This window comes from Vanacampus margaritifer, chromosome 12, assembly GCF_051991255.1.
Source record: "Vanacampus margaritifer isolate UIUO_Vmar chromosome 12, RoL_Vmar_1.0, whole genome shotgun sequence".
In the NCBI taxonomy this organism is placed as follows: Eukaryota; Metazoa; Chordata; class Actinopteri; order Syngnathiformes; family Syngnathidae; genus Vanacampus; species Vanacampus margaritifer.
Window position 1 is genome coordinate 15,293,276 of NC_135443.1, and position 18,894 is coordinate 15,312,169.

General features: G+C 37.4%; 1 protein-coding gene across 30 annotated transcripts in view; it reads right to left on the reverse strand.

Annotated features, from left to right (window-relative positions):
* Positions 1-14,769: 14,769 nt before the first annotated feature.
* LOC144061055 (neurexin-1a-like) overlaps positions 14,770-18,894 on the reverse strand; it is a 236,971-nt gene continuing 232,846 nt past the window's right edge. For all 30 annotated transcript variants that reach the window (XM_077581088.1, XM_077581087.1, XM_077581100.1 and 27 more), the window contains one exon: positions 14,770-16,469. In XM_077581088.1, coding sequence (XP_077437214.1) covers positions 16,165-16,469 — 305 coding nt within the window. In that variant the 3' untranslated portion in view covers positions 14,770-16,164. The remainder of the gene's footprint in view (positions 16,470-18,894) is intronic.

The window sequence follows — 18,894 nt, forward strand, 5'->3', positions numbered from 1 at the left end:
TTCACTCGACGTTCTTATTTCAGAAGGCTTGTTCTTAATGTCATTTTTGAACAGTTCTTCTTCTCACATGGTGCTACTAAACCTGTTTGAAATAATAGTCATTATTTCTAACACATTATACACACATTGAATTGGCACATTAGCTACCATGCATATTAAATTATTTTCAGTGCTTAAATTCTTGATATAAGCATGTTAAAAAGGGAGATCTGTAAGGCAACTCAAATCACCTTCACCATTCAAATTTCTGTTGAACAGAAAATACAAGACATCCAATCTCATAGCATCACATTTCAAATTTCTACTAAACAGAAGAATAAAGAAGCATTTTATCTGACCGAGTCTCATAGAAGAGTTTTTGTTTACATATTTTTACAATGCATTGTCTGGCTGTGATTTCTATCTTCTTCTATCTACCACCTTTGGATAAATTGCAGGTGTTACGCAGTTTCCATGCATTTCAGTCCCAGTGTCAAGAGTTATAAAAATGCCTCTACAAAGGAGCGAAATTCTCCTCCGTGTTTGCACATACTGCTTAAGGCTCAGCTTTGGTGCGCACAATACTGGCAAAAGCATTCAGTAGGAGTGATGGTACAGTAGCTGTTGACAGAATCATTAAGCTTTCATGAAACCATGGGAGCGTTCCAGATACAAGAAAAATGATTGTCTAGAAAAAAAAGTGAACATGAGAAACATACTTCATAAGTCTTCACAGCTTTGGCACCACGTCTTAACAGTTACATGATACAGAGGTTTTGCCTATTAATTTTTCTTCAAAATGGATTTTGTCCCGCTCATTGTCATGGTAACACTGGATTGCCAACTTTAATAGTCTTTCATTTCAGTCGAACACTAATGGAGACGTGTCGTCTTTCTCCGCTATTAAAACAATTAGACACTGCCCATTTGAAGACATAATGACTACTTCTTGTGGAATAAAAAGTAGAAACAAGCACCATTATTTCTGTTGCTCATTTAGGGAACAAAAGTCTGAAAATGTAGGCGAGACTTGGGCTTGTTGTCACGCGGGTAAGGGTGTCAACTTGTCACATTGCAATTATCTTCTCCACTAGAAAATGGGGACTCCTAGTTTTCTTCCTATATGTGGTCAGTAGTCGTGTTATGACATTGGGTCATAGGGGTCATTGTTTTGTTATGATGTTGATGCTATCAGTTGCTATGCAGTTGCTATGTCCGTGTGATGATATTTGTAGTTGCTATACAGTGGCTATGCCCCTTATGATGATGACGTATTTGTCACTCTTATTTTGTAGTTGATATGCAGTTACTATGTCACCCACGATGCTGATGTTGTCAGTTGCTATGCAGTTGCTAGGGTCCTGTATTAGTCACTCTTAGTTCATCTAGTCTTTTATTTTGTCATATAGGCCTTTATCCTTTCATATATAATTTCACATTTGTATATAAAGACCTTATGTTTCATAACTCCCGTGTCTTGTCTGCATTTCCTAATTCTTAACCTCACATGACAGGTTGTGTCCTTTTTGAGGAAAGAAAAGCACATTTTGAGCTGAGATAAGTGCCGGTTAACCATTTCACACAATCCAAAGTTAAATATTTGAGCACTTTGAGATTTCTTTTGAAATGTATTACAAATTAAATGTATTATTATTATTATTATTATTATTATTATTATTATTATTATTATTATTATATTTAAACGTCCATAGGCTATATGTGACATCAATCCCCAGTCTCCATAATGCTTATAAAGCAACGGTTGCTATGTAGGGAAGTTGAAAACAAACTATTGACCTTCTCTGCATTTTAAATGAGTGCCCTTTAATGTCTCAAAGGCCTTCAGCAGTACGTACTGTATTTATTGATTTATAGACTTGAGAGTCATAATAAATTTTACATTTTAAGTGCTGTCTCCAATGACCACTTTCATGTTCCAGCCAACGGACCCACTAATGGAAAGTAATTATGGGAGAAAAAGCACATTAGACCTTTGCATAGCTATCATACAGTCATCAATAGAATTTTGGTGACATGTAAATGATTCACATTTTGCATGACACAAAACTCCAGAGTTCTCTCCACGGAGTTTTTGACTTTCCACCACCTGGAATGCTAAAGATGGCCCAGCATCTATTTGCACTTGTAGTGGCTCCATCTCAGCAGCATTCCCACCTTCTCCAAGCCCCACCCCCTGCAGTCAAACAGCTATGAATAATGAGATACAGCCCCATGCATTAATGTAACAGCATGGCCCCTAAAGAGTGTGTGGTAGCAGGTGATTGTTCGCAGGCCTCCGTGGAGCTGTCAGAAAACATGTGCCCCCTGTAGTGTGGACCATTTGAGTGGGAGCAACCCTCGCCAGCTCAAAGTCCTCGCAATGCATCCTGGGAAATTAACGACAAGTGTATCCTTATCCCCAAAGCTGAATATTATCTTATAGGCCACCTTTGTCTTCCAGAGATTTATGAATAGATTTGCTCATAATAATAGTGATTTTAAAGGAGGAAAACATATTCCATATTTCCAGGTAACATAACACAATATTGAGTTTGAACTCGCTGACAGATGTTACACTCAATCTCTTCATTTGATCCAGTCAATCAAACATTAAACAAACAAGATGAATAATGTGGTCAAATAAAATGTGCTTTATTGATCACTAAAACATGAACTGCTCGCTGTGTCGGCAGTGTTCCATGACCAATAGCAGCTGATAATTAAAAGTTATGCCAGTGTACATAAGGATTTCAAGCACTATTGATTTTGGCTGTGAGTGTCATAATATAATTTTGTAACACAAAGGCAATGTATTGAATAGCCTAGTCAGTAAATAGATCTGTAATGGAAGTCCTCCTCTTTGTTTGCAAGTGATGTGAAACAGTCAGCACTTAGTTTGTAACACAATCTAAGACGAGTGTGTCTGAAGAGACTTTTATGATTGGATTTAAACTGTGTCATGCAATTCCCTTCTAAGACTTTTGAAAGATGCAGTTGCTATGCCAAAATGCCCCACAGTAAACAAATGAGGACTATTAGTTAATATATTATATGACTAAGTACGATGATGAAATCAGAAGAATCTGAATAGAAACCTGACAAGAGGATATGTCATGATGTCATCATAGCATATGTCATTTAGTTCAGCATTGACGCTCATTCAGATTCAGAAACACAATAAAAGTCAGTACAGCAATTCCTCTACAGGTCACAGCTAACACGGAGCTTTTTTAGTACATCAATGATGGTCATAATAATAGATTAAGAAGTTTGTCAACTCAGTCCACTACTTGAGTTGCAACTATAGTTTGGGTCTGAAGAATAACAAAATGTTGGGTTACACCCACACTCTTTTAACACCAACATGCTCTGTAAAATAAAAACTACCATCAAAACAGGAGTTGACAAAATTCAGAGATATTATTCCATCCTGTTGAAAATAATTTTTGAGACCAATCCATTCATTTTACATGGAGTTTAGCTCCCTCCTATGTATCATTTACATTTATTTTACCTTAAATAAGCAGTATGATAATAGCTTTATGTGCATGTAACAGAAAGTGCACAAACCGCAATGCAGTGTTAAAGTGTTAAACCCAATTATTGGTTCTGGCCTCACATGACAGCTGCTGACTCAAAAGGTTTTTTCTTATTTCAAGCTTGACTTGCTCATTTGCATCAATGGGTATATAGATGGCCTTTTATTCTGACAGTCTGTTATTGTTCATCATTCATGTACTGTAGCTCCACTTTGTGAGAAAAACACAACTTTGCATTTCATCAACAAAGACTCTTATAATTCTAATTCTGGTTACTTAATTCTGCCTGTTAGCGAGAGCCACCACATCATGATAACTTACATTGATGCTTCTGCATTTGGCAATTTATTATTATATTATATTATTAGTATGGGATTTTTTTCAATAGGTTTTAGGTGAACTAATGAATACACACACACTCGCACGCACGCACGCACGCACGCACGCACACATCCACGCACATACACATACTCACCCACATACAAAAAAAAAAATATATATATATATATATATATATATATATATATAAAAGGAGAGCAATGATGACATGTCAAAACGAATGAACAATACTGAGCTCTCCATAAAAAAACAAACAAAAAAAACAAAGACTCTTATAGTCGACCAAGTATCTTCTCAACAACTTTGTTATGATTGTGTTTTTGTTGGATCATTGTGTTATGGTGTTGGTGCATTATGCTTATGCAGTTATTATGCATATGCAGGTCATTGTATTATGGATGTATGATGCTCATGCAATATGCTCCTGTGTGATGTGATGATGATGTTTTAGTCACATTAGCTACTTTTAGTTTGCCAAGTTTTATGTAGTTACTATGTTCCTTTTGATGGTATGTGCTAATGTGGTCAGTTACTATGCTATTGCTATGTGCCTATTTTATCAAATAGGCTTTGTTCTGCCATATACACCTCTGCCAGCAAGATTTGGGCCGACAAGTGTGGAACCCTGAATATTTGATGAGAGCTAACAAAACACAAAATATTACTTAAGGTGTCAGCTCTCTGCCACCATCACGGCCAAGCATTCCCGTCGGCTTCACTAAATTATATCAGATGAAAAATACATATTCCATTGCTAAAAAGGATCTAGCATGTGCTCCCCAGAGCTCAAAGAGGCTGAATAGACCTCATCATGTCTATGTTGAGGGTTTATACAAAGGCCATGAACCCATTCAAACAACATGATAGGACACATGTCGTTATTAACATGCATGCTCTGTGCCAGTTTTATTCATTTATTAGTTTACGTGGACATGGATGTATTTGTTACTAACACGTATGCACTTTTCTCTCCCCGCCCGTCTTTTTAAAAAAAAATACACAGGACGACTGAAAAGATGACACTATTTCCAAATAGATCTGCATGATGCTTACTGACGCACTTTTTAAAGTGTGAACATGATACAAGCAATACCACTAATCTGACCAGTCTTCTTGTCTGACTGAAAAGGCACATTTGGGGCAGAATTATACTGCAAGGCGTTCTATCAATTAGCAAGATTAGGCTGTGAAATTTTTATTAGAAAAATGGCTACCTATTGTACATTATTAGAGTATATTATAATAATAAAGCGTAATTGCACATCCACTACAGTAGATGGCAGTGGCGCTCTCATTTATTCATACGTTTTTATTTCAGGCAAATTGATGTGATTCAAATCTTTTCTGTGACAGACTAAAACATATTAATACAATTATTCTATATTTATTTTCCCCTTTTATTGATAATGAGAACACCCTATTATGGAGAGGTACACTTATAACCATTTTATAGACAAATTATAGTATTCATAATGGCGGCAGAGAGTTGGGGGGAGGGTGTTTTCTTCTTCCTGGAGGGGGGACGAAGTGGGCATAACAAAAAATCCTTGAGAAGCAATGTCTTAATGCCATAAATGATAACATTCAACCTGTGTAGATTCTCACACATTTTTAATTCGATTCAGTCAACCAATGACAGAGAAAAGTAGGATGACATAAAAGTCGGATGTCATTTGAGGGCTTGTCTGGTTACAAAGCCTAGGGCCATTTTTTTGGGGTCTTTATTCACCCCTGTCCAATGGTAATTAGTTGTCACAGTGTAATCATCTTTGAGGTTCAGCGCAATTTAACTGAATTATTGACTCAATCAAACAGATAGTTTACTATATCATGTAAGATGAGTAAAGTTTTAAATCATGACGTTTGCATTGTTTTGAATTTCATGACAGGTACATTATGAGTTTGTAGCAATAAATGAATGAATAAACAAACAAATAAATAAATAAATATTGTTGACATGTCTGCTTTCCTCTTTCTGCCCTTTGCAGTAACACCTCTGAGTGAATGTTTTACACGAAAAATATATTATTTAAATTTCCTTTCCATAATGAATATTTGCATTCAACTTGACTGTGACTGTGCTGACTCATTGTAGGCTGTGGGATGTGTTGTATTACAAAAGATGATAATGAAACAGGAAATAATTGATCAGTCTCAAGTTTACCTAGTTGGTTTGTATGTGTAATTCATTTCGATCACAACTCATTTGTCCGTAGCATGACCTACTGTATACATTACCAAACTGCTATCCATTTTCTTCCATTACTGCTGTACGATTCACTGTGAATTCCATACTCAAACAGACCTTGAGTAAACAAATGTTTTGTTGCCATTTTTCCTCATTCATTTGTATGTATATGTATTCCGTTAATTCATTTCATATTATCATTAAAAAGTGATTGTGTTCCATTCATCCTTTGTGTCTTAGTAAATCCACTGCATTCATCGGTGGAGTTTTCTTTCTTTTGGTATTTTGCTTGACAAGCACAGATAGAACAGGATGTTTTGCTCCGTTGTGCATGGCGCATCTATCTACAGGATGGAATGCAGCCGACTACCGAAGTGGCTCTCCTCATTCCCATTAAAATCAGAGCGGTGGAAGCATAAACAATTGGAGACCATATCTATAACAGCCGGCCCGCACCCTCCTTCTCACAGCATTCTTCACACACACATTGCACATGGTTTATTGCAGAAACTGCTCCAGAGGGCAAAAAAATAATCCATAGACAGTCGCCCTCCCTCGTTTTTCGGCACCCACGGATTTTTTTAATTTACTGACATTTTTTCCCAATATTTTTTCAGAATTTGTTTTTTTTTTCAGGGATTTTTTCATGCCATTTTCCCCATTTTTTCTTGTAGAAAACATATTGTGAATGTTTACTAGTATTTTTTTTTTTCAGATATATTTGGTATGAAAAAATTAATTTTTTCATTCCGCAGCTTAAAACTATTTCGAAATTTAAGAAAAAAAGCGAGTATAAATATAAACACAGCAGTCCTGCACCCCCTGATACTGTCACTGTATTTCATGAGTGACAACTGCTATTTTGACTGCATTACAAGTAGTAGATCTACTCCCCCCTCTTGGAGTTTTCCCCTGTGCATCTGCCAAACAAACACTTGTCAGCAATGTTGACATCCCTCTCCATTTTTTATTTGGCCAAAAAGCACAGGCAAAAAACGCTGAGACTACACTTCATTTTGTTACTGCATCTCCTTTTTTTATTTTACGAGCTGCAGTTAACTGGCTTCCTTTGAAATTACACCGCACCACCTACATGCACGCGCACGCACGCACGCACACACACACACAGCTGTATGGTCCCCAATGGACCAACAGAATGAGTGAGCACTCCACAGTGGAAGCACTTGATAGTTGCGGCAGCGTTGTTACCTACAATAGGTCAAGCACTTCATTAATCGGAGTGCATCCAAAGGTGAGGCTGTGAGGTCAGTTCAAGTGATGTTATAAAAAAAATTCCTGTTCAGCTTTCTGACCACAACATTAGGTACACCTGCACAGTCTGACGAGATACATGATCTATCTTTATAATGATGATAATAGTCAATATAATTAGTCAAAAACAGAAGGTGTTCATGTAAGAATATGTTTGTTTTTGTGGCTTTAGTTTACACTGCACTGCATCATACTGAAGGGTGAGTCTATTTGGCAAAGGTTTCCTTACAGCTCGTATTGGATCTCAGGTGTTCCTAATGACATTTTCAGTGAGTTTAAATGAGGCAAAGATGACATAAAATGGAGACCTTGATAATACTGAAGTGTCTGCGTTGAATAGTGTCAGCCTGTCGTTTCTCTGCTTATTCTCAAGATATGGATGGACTGAACGGCGGCCATGAATCATTTATAAAGACAAGAAGTCTGAGAAAACCCAATGTGACATTGTTGGTTATAGTAAAAAGCTACACATAACAGTAATAAGATTCACCTGCCTTTTTACATCGCCCAGTGACACTTGATATGTGCACAGGCCTTATAACTTCGTTACCTCCAGCTCCTTTATTTATTCATTTCACTTTCAAAATATTTATCTATAAAACAAGACATTGCATATTAATCAACATTCATAAAAATGTAAATGAACCTGAGATATGGCTCATTTTCGTCCATAGTCCCTTTGTTGGATGTTGTTTGGCAAGCTCAAATATATAATGATCAAAAGAAGAGAAGAGTGAACAACAATTGATTGTGCTGTCTATAATGGTCTTATCTCCTTCGGTTATTGCTGCCGTTCTTGATCACAATCTCGGCAGCCTCCAAATTCTGCATTTTTAGTACATATTATTGACTCAACAATGTCACATGTAGGTTTGTTTGTCTGATTCCTGTAAAGTTTACTTGATGATGTCTAATTGACTAAATAAAAATGGTGCAGCGTGGAGAGAGGAAATGAAGGCAGCCACCCAGCGAACAAAATTTGATTGTGCTTAAAATTAAATAGAATAAAAAAGTTATATAGAATGACTAAAAAGCTATTGCGATGAGCCTTGAAGTCTCTAAAGTCTAAACTGCAGTCATTTGTCAATTTTGAATCAACCTTTGCTTTATTTGTAAATGTAAGGACAGAGTGATGTGCAATACAAAAAGCAAAATCAATAGTGTACTAGTGGAAGAGCATTAGTGGATTGCCAAATATCGCCATTATTAGTAGTAATGTTATCAGATCATTCAAACCCAAGCACAGAAGAATCCCTCCGTCATTCACTGTGGTTTATCGCTTGACTGCTCAGTGAAACAAAGCACATTCATTGATCCCAGGATATTAAATATTGATTCACGGATCATGATGAATCCCAGATGCAGAAAATGAATTTCATCTTAAAGCGAGTATTTCACCTTTTGGTACAAAGCAATCAAGCAAGTCATCATCTTTATCGAAACAAAGATGATGAGCAGCTCCATGACAATCACACACACGCACCAAGATGGGGAACGTTGTGATAATTAGAACCTTCCTCGAGGGCTTATATTTGTTAGCAGGCAATTCTGCCATTTGTGTCACACTAGCTGTACAAGTCATGCAGTAATCAAAATGCCATTAAATGCATCACAAACACCAACACAATACAATTCTTAGATCTGGTTCAAGTGAGGAATGGTGTATCCTTAGCTTGGTTGAAAGGCAAGCTACACCCTGAACTGGTCACAAGCCAAATACAGGTTGACTAACCACCTATCATGCTGAAATTCACACCAACGTATAAACATTATTTAAGATGTTATATTATATATAAATATATATATATATATATATATAATACAGACATTCAGTGAAAACATACTCTAAATGGTTTGTTTTACTTGTTTATTTGTATTTCCTGATAATGATGATTTATAAAGCAAACTTGTTTAAAAAAATAAAATAAAATCACCTTGATTTTTCCACTGCAGGTTTTAATGGCCTCAGAGGACACGAGAGAAGAAAAACATCATTATGTGGGGGAGAAATGTACCTGTAATAAAGCCAAATGGCACTGAGAGGTGCACTTGTCAAACATGATAAATGACACCGATGCACCCTAAATGTGTTTGGTGCCCTTGCCACATTGACTCCGCCCCCTGCAAAAGTTGGCCTGGAGCTCCCAACACTAAACCTTCCCTTTGGACTTTAAGACTGACACAAGGTCTGATTCAAAAGCCTCTCTCTGAAAATATGAAGATTTCTCTCAGAGATTTAAGAGGACAAAATTTGTTTCCCTGACACGTAATTAGTTGATCTCTTGTTTCTTGTGTCATCACTGTGATTGATGTAATGCTCAGCTTCAGTCGTCACAAGACTTACGGACTGCCTGCCTCCTTGTGTGCCCTCACAAAGTCTAGTCAGAGTAGAGTCAATTATGCAAATGATCACACACATAAATTGTGCACCCGTCATAAAATTTACATAAAACTCCACTTAATTCCTGACTTGTCTAGTTAGGGTTTACAGAACAATGACACAGAAGAAATGCTGCTTTAAATGGTTTACTTTGCTCATCACTTGCTACTTAAAAAAACAAAAACAAAAACATTATTGAACAAACGTTCCATTCCAAGTTTGTCAGCTGTCTTCAAAGTGTGCAGCCATTGTAGATGTAAAATGGCGGCTGGCTCTCTGCCAAGCAATGTGAAACGCGTATAAAGAAAGCAAGGTAAGGCTCCGTAGCGTTCCTAAAGGGACAATCAAAACACTTGAATGATGAGAGCACGGCGTGGGGGAGGGTGACTCACCCAATTGCATGTTGTTTCTTTAGGAACGCTACGAGGCTTACATCCAAATAAAGTTTCTACAAAATGTGTTAAGCTGGAAAATATTTTTGAAAAATGAATCTCATAGTTATTTTAGTAACAACCAAATAAATAATATAGAGCAAACTTGTCATTACAGTCGGGGTTCCTTTTAAGACCGCTGTTGGTACGAGCAAACAGAGATCAATAAAGCATGCACGAATCTCAATTAGGATTTTCATTTGAATCAGAACCTTCTTATAAAATTGCACATTCAAATCCATGAGTAATTGCACCTTCTTAAATGTGGTCACCCAGAGAAGCTCCTATTAAACGACACGGCTTTGCAGCCGAGTAGCATGGGATTTCTAAACAAATACTGAACAAATGAAATGGAAACCAGTGTGCTCCGGTGTACTGCTGTGAAATAGAATCCACAATGCGTGTCTCAAGTTCGGGGAGAGGGCATGAAAATTGGAAAATGGATGATTATAGAGAGAGCGAATTACACTGCTGTGTCGAATGAAAAGGACGTCTGCTATATCCAGCTGAGATGGAGACCTAAGAGAAGGAGGGGGAATGGCATCAAATGAATGGAAAAGACAGGGACAATGATGCAGAAGAGGATAAACATTTGGCTAAAAATACATCTCCACCCCACGAGTGATCTTCTATTGGCAAAGAGGATGCCCGCTGAACGATGTCTGAGAGACTCCTATTGTTATTTCATTATTCCTGGTGTTATGTGCTACCCAGGAGGGCGGCAACTTTACTATAGAGGGAGATGTTGGCTACTGGAAAACAACTCAAGTGAACAATCAACCCGCTGAGAGCAAATCAAGTAAAACAACGTGCATAATGATATCATTGAGGATCTCCAGCGGAAAACACAAAAATAAACTTGTTCCAGAACACACTTTTGCTTTGTCGAATTAGTGTCAAGCAAGACTGGAACAAGCCTCAAGGCCCAAAGAAATTAATTGAACTATTTGTGAAACGCTAACAATATAAATGCGTTGATGATGATACAAAAGTAGAAAGTAATCCCGATACGCTTGGAAGTGCTCACAAACAAACAAATCCTTTTTGGTGGTGGTAGTAACAGGAAGTTTATAGCCACTGCAGTGGCCCAGAGTAATTGATAACATACCTCCAGGGGACTGTCAGATGCCATCAAATCCCCAGGTTGTCATATTTGTCATAGAAATGTTGGAGTAAGGTGGACCAAAATAGAGAAAATGGTCCAAGTGCAAGCATACGAGCACTCATGATTTTATTAAATTTTTTCAAAATGGGAGGCTGCGGCTGGTGGAAAAAGCATCAATCGCATATAGTAAACCAGCGCTGTATTAACATTTTCATTCGAGGACCACAGACAGAGACACTGAAGGATGTAAGGGCCACTTTGTGACATTGAATTAATATAACTTGCTAAAACCAAGTAATTAGAATTATTTTATCATGTCTTTATTGTTTTGTTTCATGTTTTTTTTTAATGTTTTGAACACTTGATAAAGGCGATAAGGCAAACAGTTTGGAATTTCTTGTGTTTTTGGGGAGACCCACGGCCCCGTATCTCACCAGAATAGATCCGCCCATGCCCTGAGCAGATGTCCACGTTCAGAATCAAAACAAGAGTAATCGGTAGATGACAATTTTTAAAGCAGTCTTTACTTCAGGATCTTATGTTTACCATTCAGCAAAAAAGTGGAGAAAAACATTTTTGCTTCTAAAAATAACACGTCTTAATTTATGAGGCATTGTAAGGTGAGATGTTCAATAGTTTCTTTGAGTAGCTTGAAAAAAGCTCTATAAGTTGAATTTATTAGTTGAAGTAGTTGTCAGGTGCGTCACACCTAATAGGGGATGTTGCCCCCACATACACATTAAATACACTTTTTCAACACCTGCACCGATAACAAGCACGATTGGAACTGGACTTAATCTGCGACTAAATTTTTAAATGTCTGATAAAATTAATACTACCTGCACCCAATATAGTTGCAGGCCATTTCAAAAGTTATTTTTTCTATATATTTTTGATGCTATGTGAAAACCACTTCTGTCCATTTTCATAATTTTTTAAAAACATTTTTGGGATGTCTGCATTCAGTTAAATCCCAAAAACATAAAAATGTTTAAAAATAAATGACAAGAAATTGTGTTTTTCACATAGCAGCGACGATATACTGAGGACCGCTAGAAAATGAATGGTGGGCCACAATTGGCCCCCTGGCCATACTTTTGACACCCCTGCAATAAACACATTAACAACAACGCAGCCAGAAGAATAGAAATCTTAAGAGCTATTTTTGTGTGTAGCAGACTTAACTGCAGAATAAGTGGTGGTAGTTCTGCGCTAGATTTATCGTCTCCTGGGACTTCTGCCCTGATTCATTCCCAAATGATGTTACACTCTAAGAGTTGACGCTTGAATTAATGCGGGATCAATTGGGGGTTACATGATTGAAATGTGACTTGCTCTAATTGTGTGTGTCAGTGGCCTGCAAAGGTTAAAGAGGTTTTCTTCACGGTTTCAATATCCAGACGCTTCTCGGATGAAATATGAAATCTCCTTTAGTTCCGCTTTGGTTGTTTTCGACATAGCGTGGGACACTTTCTCACAAGGAATCTCATGACACCGATTTAGCATCATAATAAAAATAACCATTTCGTGTTTTACATTAAATATGTATGTGTGGGAATGGAAAAGGGTAAGCAAACTTGCGTTGCTAACTTGGCGTTAAGGATAATAAGAAGTTTTGTCAGTACAATATGTGGGCGGTTATGAGCATGTTCTCTAAAAACGTGAATGTGTGGGCAAGGGATAGAAAAAGTGTGAGGGGAGGCCACCAGGGAAGGTGATATACAAGCAACAGCTTTTTGTGAGTAAACTAAACTGATATGTGTTAAAACAAGCAATGTTGTTTTTTGTTTTTGTTTTTATAAACGCTGCTTAAGGGCATTCTGTTTTTTGTCTTTAATGTTATTGTTTGGCAGATGGGGCTTGCTTAGTACCTGTTTTTGGCTCCACTTTTGTCTATTGGTTTTGACATTTTTTTCATACTTGAATAATTGATTTAAATATGACATAATGAGATCACTAAACCCTGACATTTTGAGTGTCTGAATACGAATCTGTGTTCAGATTCAGTTTGATTAGCCCCTGTGGTTAGTGTCAATCTGTGGTGTGTGCGTGTGTATACAGTGTTTCACTTGTCAGAAAGTCAATTTAGTGCAAAGCTTCAAGGCACCTCGTCCATACACACTTAGGCAATAAACTGAATGTGTCAGATGATGCATCAGTTTCAAGTCATGTATTTGATCCTCTGTGATGGTATCGTTAGATGTCGGGATAGACTTTCCTCTCCGCCTCAATTGCATGTTTAGCACGAGCGCGGAGCTGAGTGTTAATTTAGTCAGACAAGTGGCACTTTATCTGCTGGGTGAGATGGGTTTTTTTTTACTCCTAAAAAGCCAATCGTGTGAAGTAGTACTCTCAGAGCAAATTCAAAAGCTGAATTAAAAGAGGTTGTGCTACTTAAAAATAAATAAAACATAATAATTGTGCATAGCACTAGCGGTTGGATGAAGACACTTGAGAAAGTCAAATTTTGTTGTCTTTAATGGGTCACTTACATTGCAACACATGAGACATGACCATTTTCAGTGAAGGCCTTTTCTGGCTCGGACATGCAAGGACCCCGAGCTGCCTTCACCTGCCTGCATGGGTTCCTAAAGATCTCCTTGACTAAAACTGTTTACATTACTTTTTAAATCTAATTCAAATTCGGCAAAATGTATTCCTTACAAAATTAAAAATATATCCAATTTTAAGTGGGTGTGCTTTTATAGCTAGGCAAAAAAATATATATACTGTCTATCCCACAATTGAAAGTTATAACCACAATAATAAACATCCCGTTGAATGACAACCTCTGACTGTCAAATAAAACTGAGGTAATCTTTGTAGAGGAAGAATTTTTGATACAGTTCTTGTATTGGAACTCATTATTGTAGTCAGTGATTGTATTGTTTGACAGAAAAATTGGTAGATGATTAGGCCTGTCAGTGTCACTATAGCACATTTTTCAGGGCAACCCCCCCCCCCCCCCCGGAAACTGTCAAGATTTGAGTGGGTTTTGTTGTCGTTTTATTTATTTATTTTAAATACTGCTGATATTGTGATGATGTTACAGCCAAAATAATAAAAGTACATCGTTATTAAGTGCAATTATCTTTCACACATGGAACCACATACTATCTTTAATGGCTGTATAAAATGTCTTTTAGCTCTTTCACAAACTCCTCTCTCATCTGATTGGAAATCATCAGAAATCTTTCTGTGCCAGCATTATATTGTGGAAAAGGTTAAAAGATACAATAAGCCTGTGTATTGCCATTCATCCAACATAAGTCATGGCTCCCTGCAAATATATCGGGTTAATATGTAGACAAACATACATGTAAATGACCTTGATCGAGTCTGGAAAAATCAAGTTAATCAAGTAAAAAGTTGATTTGGTAATTATCGAGACAAGCCTATAGATGCCAATTGCCATTAATATATTTGCAATTTACCTATTCAATTTTATTCGTAATTTCTATTTATATGCAGTCGACTGATGGCATTTTATAATTTAAAACCAAACATTCAGGAAGAAATAAAAGAGCAGACATGAGTAAGTTATAATCATTTATAGTTCATGGTCATTTTCCTCATACTCATTCCAAGTACAGGTCTCTGGAAAGCAGAACTGACGGACAGAATGACAGAACAAACACAGAACTGTTGAAATGGACTTGTGAAATCTTTAGATCTTTGCATCAGCATCAAGCACACATCGCACTATTTCATAATGCCACTTGGAAACACAAAACAAATTCATTGTTCTTCATCGTTGTCATCATCACTTGGTTCTAATCTTTCCAATCCGCAGCACACTCGAGTCCGTCGGGTCGTTTTGGTGGAGGAAGGCAGTGATTCTCCAGCCGCACACGTTCTTGTGCTCATTCCTCTCCTGCTTTGAACTCGTTTGTGCAGTTTTGGGTGGGCTGCTCTTGGCCTGGTTGGCGCTTGTATCAAAACTATAAAGGAACATGTAAAAACAGGAAGGGGGCTGGAAACATATGATGCAGATTTTTTCATAAAATGTTCTAAATGTCTAGCAACACTTAACATTGACGTATTTTTTAAATTTTTTTGGTCCTTTTGATTTTTCTTCCAAAAATGTTTTTGGAGCAGTTATCATCTATACAACAGGCTATAAAACATCACATTATCACAGTTCAGAAAGCACATTTAGATGTGGTTGTACTGTATATAAACATATGTCGTGGAATAGGATCATTCGGCGTGCACGGCTCCCACATGATCGCGTCTGAGACTTCTAAAGAAATTTTCTTGCTTTAGACTTCACATGATGCAGAAACAAAGGCCTCCAGATTTCTTACTGGCACTATGGACATTTTGTTCTTCTGGAAACAAAAGTCTTGTAAATGACACCGCATTTCAGTCAATTCAGCTCTTTTGTCCGTTATGTTCAACTGAGACAGTCTGGCGAGCCCGTGGACATCTGTCAAGACTTTTTTTTTGTTGTCTCCCCTGTGAATTTGCTGTCACTTTCCTGCCGCTTCCTTCTTCAAATCAAATGTTTGCAAACACTTACGCATGGCGCCATGTTCTTTAGAAACAAAACAGCACAAACACGGCAATTAGAAATCAAACCATGAAGTTTGTAACCCATCTTTGCAAAGTGCATCTGTGCTCCTGTGGTGGCCACCAACAAAGGAGCGGGATCATCCCGCAATTTGGAAACAAGTCGCAGATGGATTATGTTATTTGGTTGTTTTCAGTTAACTTCCACTTGGATGCCAGAGACATTTGTCCATCCACATTCTTTTCCCAGACACTCTTGAGAATGCTTCTTCCCTCATTATATCTTCTTATTACTTCTTCTTGGGAAAAAAATGACTAAATAAGGTTCAATTTTGTTATCATACTGTACACAATAATGTCTTCATTTGTATTCTCCAACAATGTTCCAATTGGTCTGACGAAGACCAGCACTTTGACAATCACACGTAGTACTCCTTATCCTTGTTCTTCTTGTTCTTGTTGCAAGTCTTTGCGGTGTTGGCCGCTTTCTCTTTGACGATGGAACCGTTTGACTGAGCCGAGTTGCTGATGTAGTTGCGACTCTCGTCCACGTGGTAGGAACCCTCGTCTCGATTGCGGTACTTGTACATGGCGTAGAGCAGGATGAGGATGCACAGAGCCGCGGCTGCTACGATGCCCACCACCATGCCTGTAGTGCTGCTGGACTCTCGGAAGACCTCAGAGGAGTCTGGGAAACTCTTTGGTCCGGCACCCGTGGGATTGGCTGCAAGACACAAAAAGACATCATGACTACAAACAGAAAGGATTGTTTAGTTTCAACAATTCAAGAAATGCAAATGGCAAGACTCACAAGGACCCAAGACAACATTTAAAAAACGAATATAATATACCTTGTGATGGTACATTGTGTGACTTCTTTATTATTTTAGTCACTTTATACTAACTATATTGAGCAAAAAAAAGAAAAGTGGTGAGATGAATATGAGAAATATGAATTCACATGTAAAATGGAATGTATGGTGTTCCACAGGGTTCAATTCTGGGGCCTCTGCTGTTTTCATTGTATCTGCTGTCCCTTTGAAAACAGAGGTGGTTGTTCTAAAGTGCTCTATAAATATAAAGTTGAGTTGAGTGATGGTAGTCGGCGTCTTGTTTATATGATTTCCAATGCCAAGTTGACCAATTCTATTCCAGCACAACTAGCTATCTAACAAAACTAAAGGAACACTTCCCGGAGATGGGGAATACAAAAACACAACACTTTCCGAATTCAAGGTGAAGGGAGCCAGATTCGATGAAAAGGTTACTCTCTCTGTTCATCTTGTTCACCAGTAAAAATAACCCTATACCTATGGCTTGAATCTGAAAGAAAAATCACATATTAGTTTTCAATAAAGAAGGGGTTGGCGAATGTGCAAAGGAAACTGGTGCGGTTCAATACCACCAACAAGGTTAAAAACTGTTACTGTGGTATACTGTGTATACAATTATTCATAGAATTAACGATGGATAACATAAATACAAATGTGTAACCCCAGTTACATAGGAAAGCATGTGATTATTTATTTTTTAACCTAAAAAAAATACTGTGAATTAAAAAAATGGAAGGGGTTGTGTTTCTTATTTACCGGTAGTCTATTATTTCTTGGTCAAATTCAAATGACCTGCCGTCTCACTATTCCTAGTTAGTATTTACTTATTATGCAGCTATTAGTGAGCCTACACAGAAAGTGGTGGGAACACAAGTCAGGTTTACCTGATCCAAATGAACCACAGACAACTGAAGTGACCTGTACCACTCAATGGAAACACTGCTTAAGTTGCTTAGTCTAGATATTTTTTTTTAAACCTTATAATACCTTATAATATATATATATGTATATATATATATTTTTTTTGACTGCTTATCCTCAATAGTGATACACTGCCATATGAAACATAATTTGTTTCATTATTTCTGCCTGTGTTATTATAAAAAAATAATTTATTCTCGTGCAGCGAAGGAACTCAAAACCTTCTAAATCAAGATACAAATACGCCATAAAACCTTCATCTAAACCTCTTGCCAACCATGCTTTAAATTCTTCAACGGCCATAAAGTCTTACATTACTCATTATTAAACGACCAGGGAATGTAATACAACGTCTCTGAGTAGCAATTGATTTAGACCTTGCCACCACACGGAGGAATTGAAGGGACCCCTTAAGACCTTTAAAAATGTATGAGGTGAAGATACTTGCAGATGTGGCCTTATATGCACGTGCTTGTCAATTTCCCTTTCCCATCTAATTTGTAGAGTACATTATCCTGATGATATTCCCTAAATATAACTCTTCACAAATGGCAGAATGAAGGTGATATTCTGGAGGAGGAGGATGTGCGATATCACTGTAGTGATTTGCTCAATTTAGCAATAAAGCTAACAAGTATAATGTGTTAATGATTGAGAAAAAAAAGTCCAGTTTAAGCGCACAGCTCATTCGATGTTTTACAGTGTAGGCATGAATGAGCAGACACACGTTTGGTAAGTGCTACTGAGATGACTCACTGAAAACAAATCAGTCAGTGAAAAACAATTCCTCAATAGACTCAGCAGATTTTTTTTTCCAAAGGCTGTCCTCCTCTGTGTTTTGAAACGTTGAAGCTCAATGAGGCATATTTTGAAAACACGTCAGCCCCCTGATATCATTCGCTCCTCCTGGCACATCTCACTGTGTGTTTTGTTGCAGTCATCAGTTCTGCTTAAGCTGCCTTTGTTGCATTGGAGAAATCCAAATACACCAAATTTGGAAATGAAAGCATTGTGGTTTTGCCAGACTGAGGTATAAAAAATAAAAACATAAATGAGGGATTAACAGTTAAACATTTACTTTTGTTGATGTACACAAACCAGTAATAACAACTTGGACTGGACTTCTGCGTTATTAAGTTAATATCACTAATGGAGTTGTGTTTTAGTATTATACAGGCTACATAGCACTACAACAGCAGACTTTAGACTAAATCAAATTCTCATGGGATGGCTTTGGGTATTAAAATAAAAAACTCTGCTTTGACTGGTACAATATTAGCAAATACACATACATTAGACAGATATGTCTATTTTAGAGCGCCCATCTCTTCCAAAATAAAAATATGGGGTGAAGACCGGAGCGGGCAGAAGTTTCCTGGGCTGTCTGGCGGGACA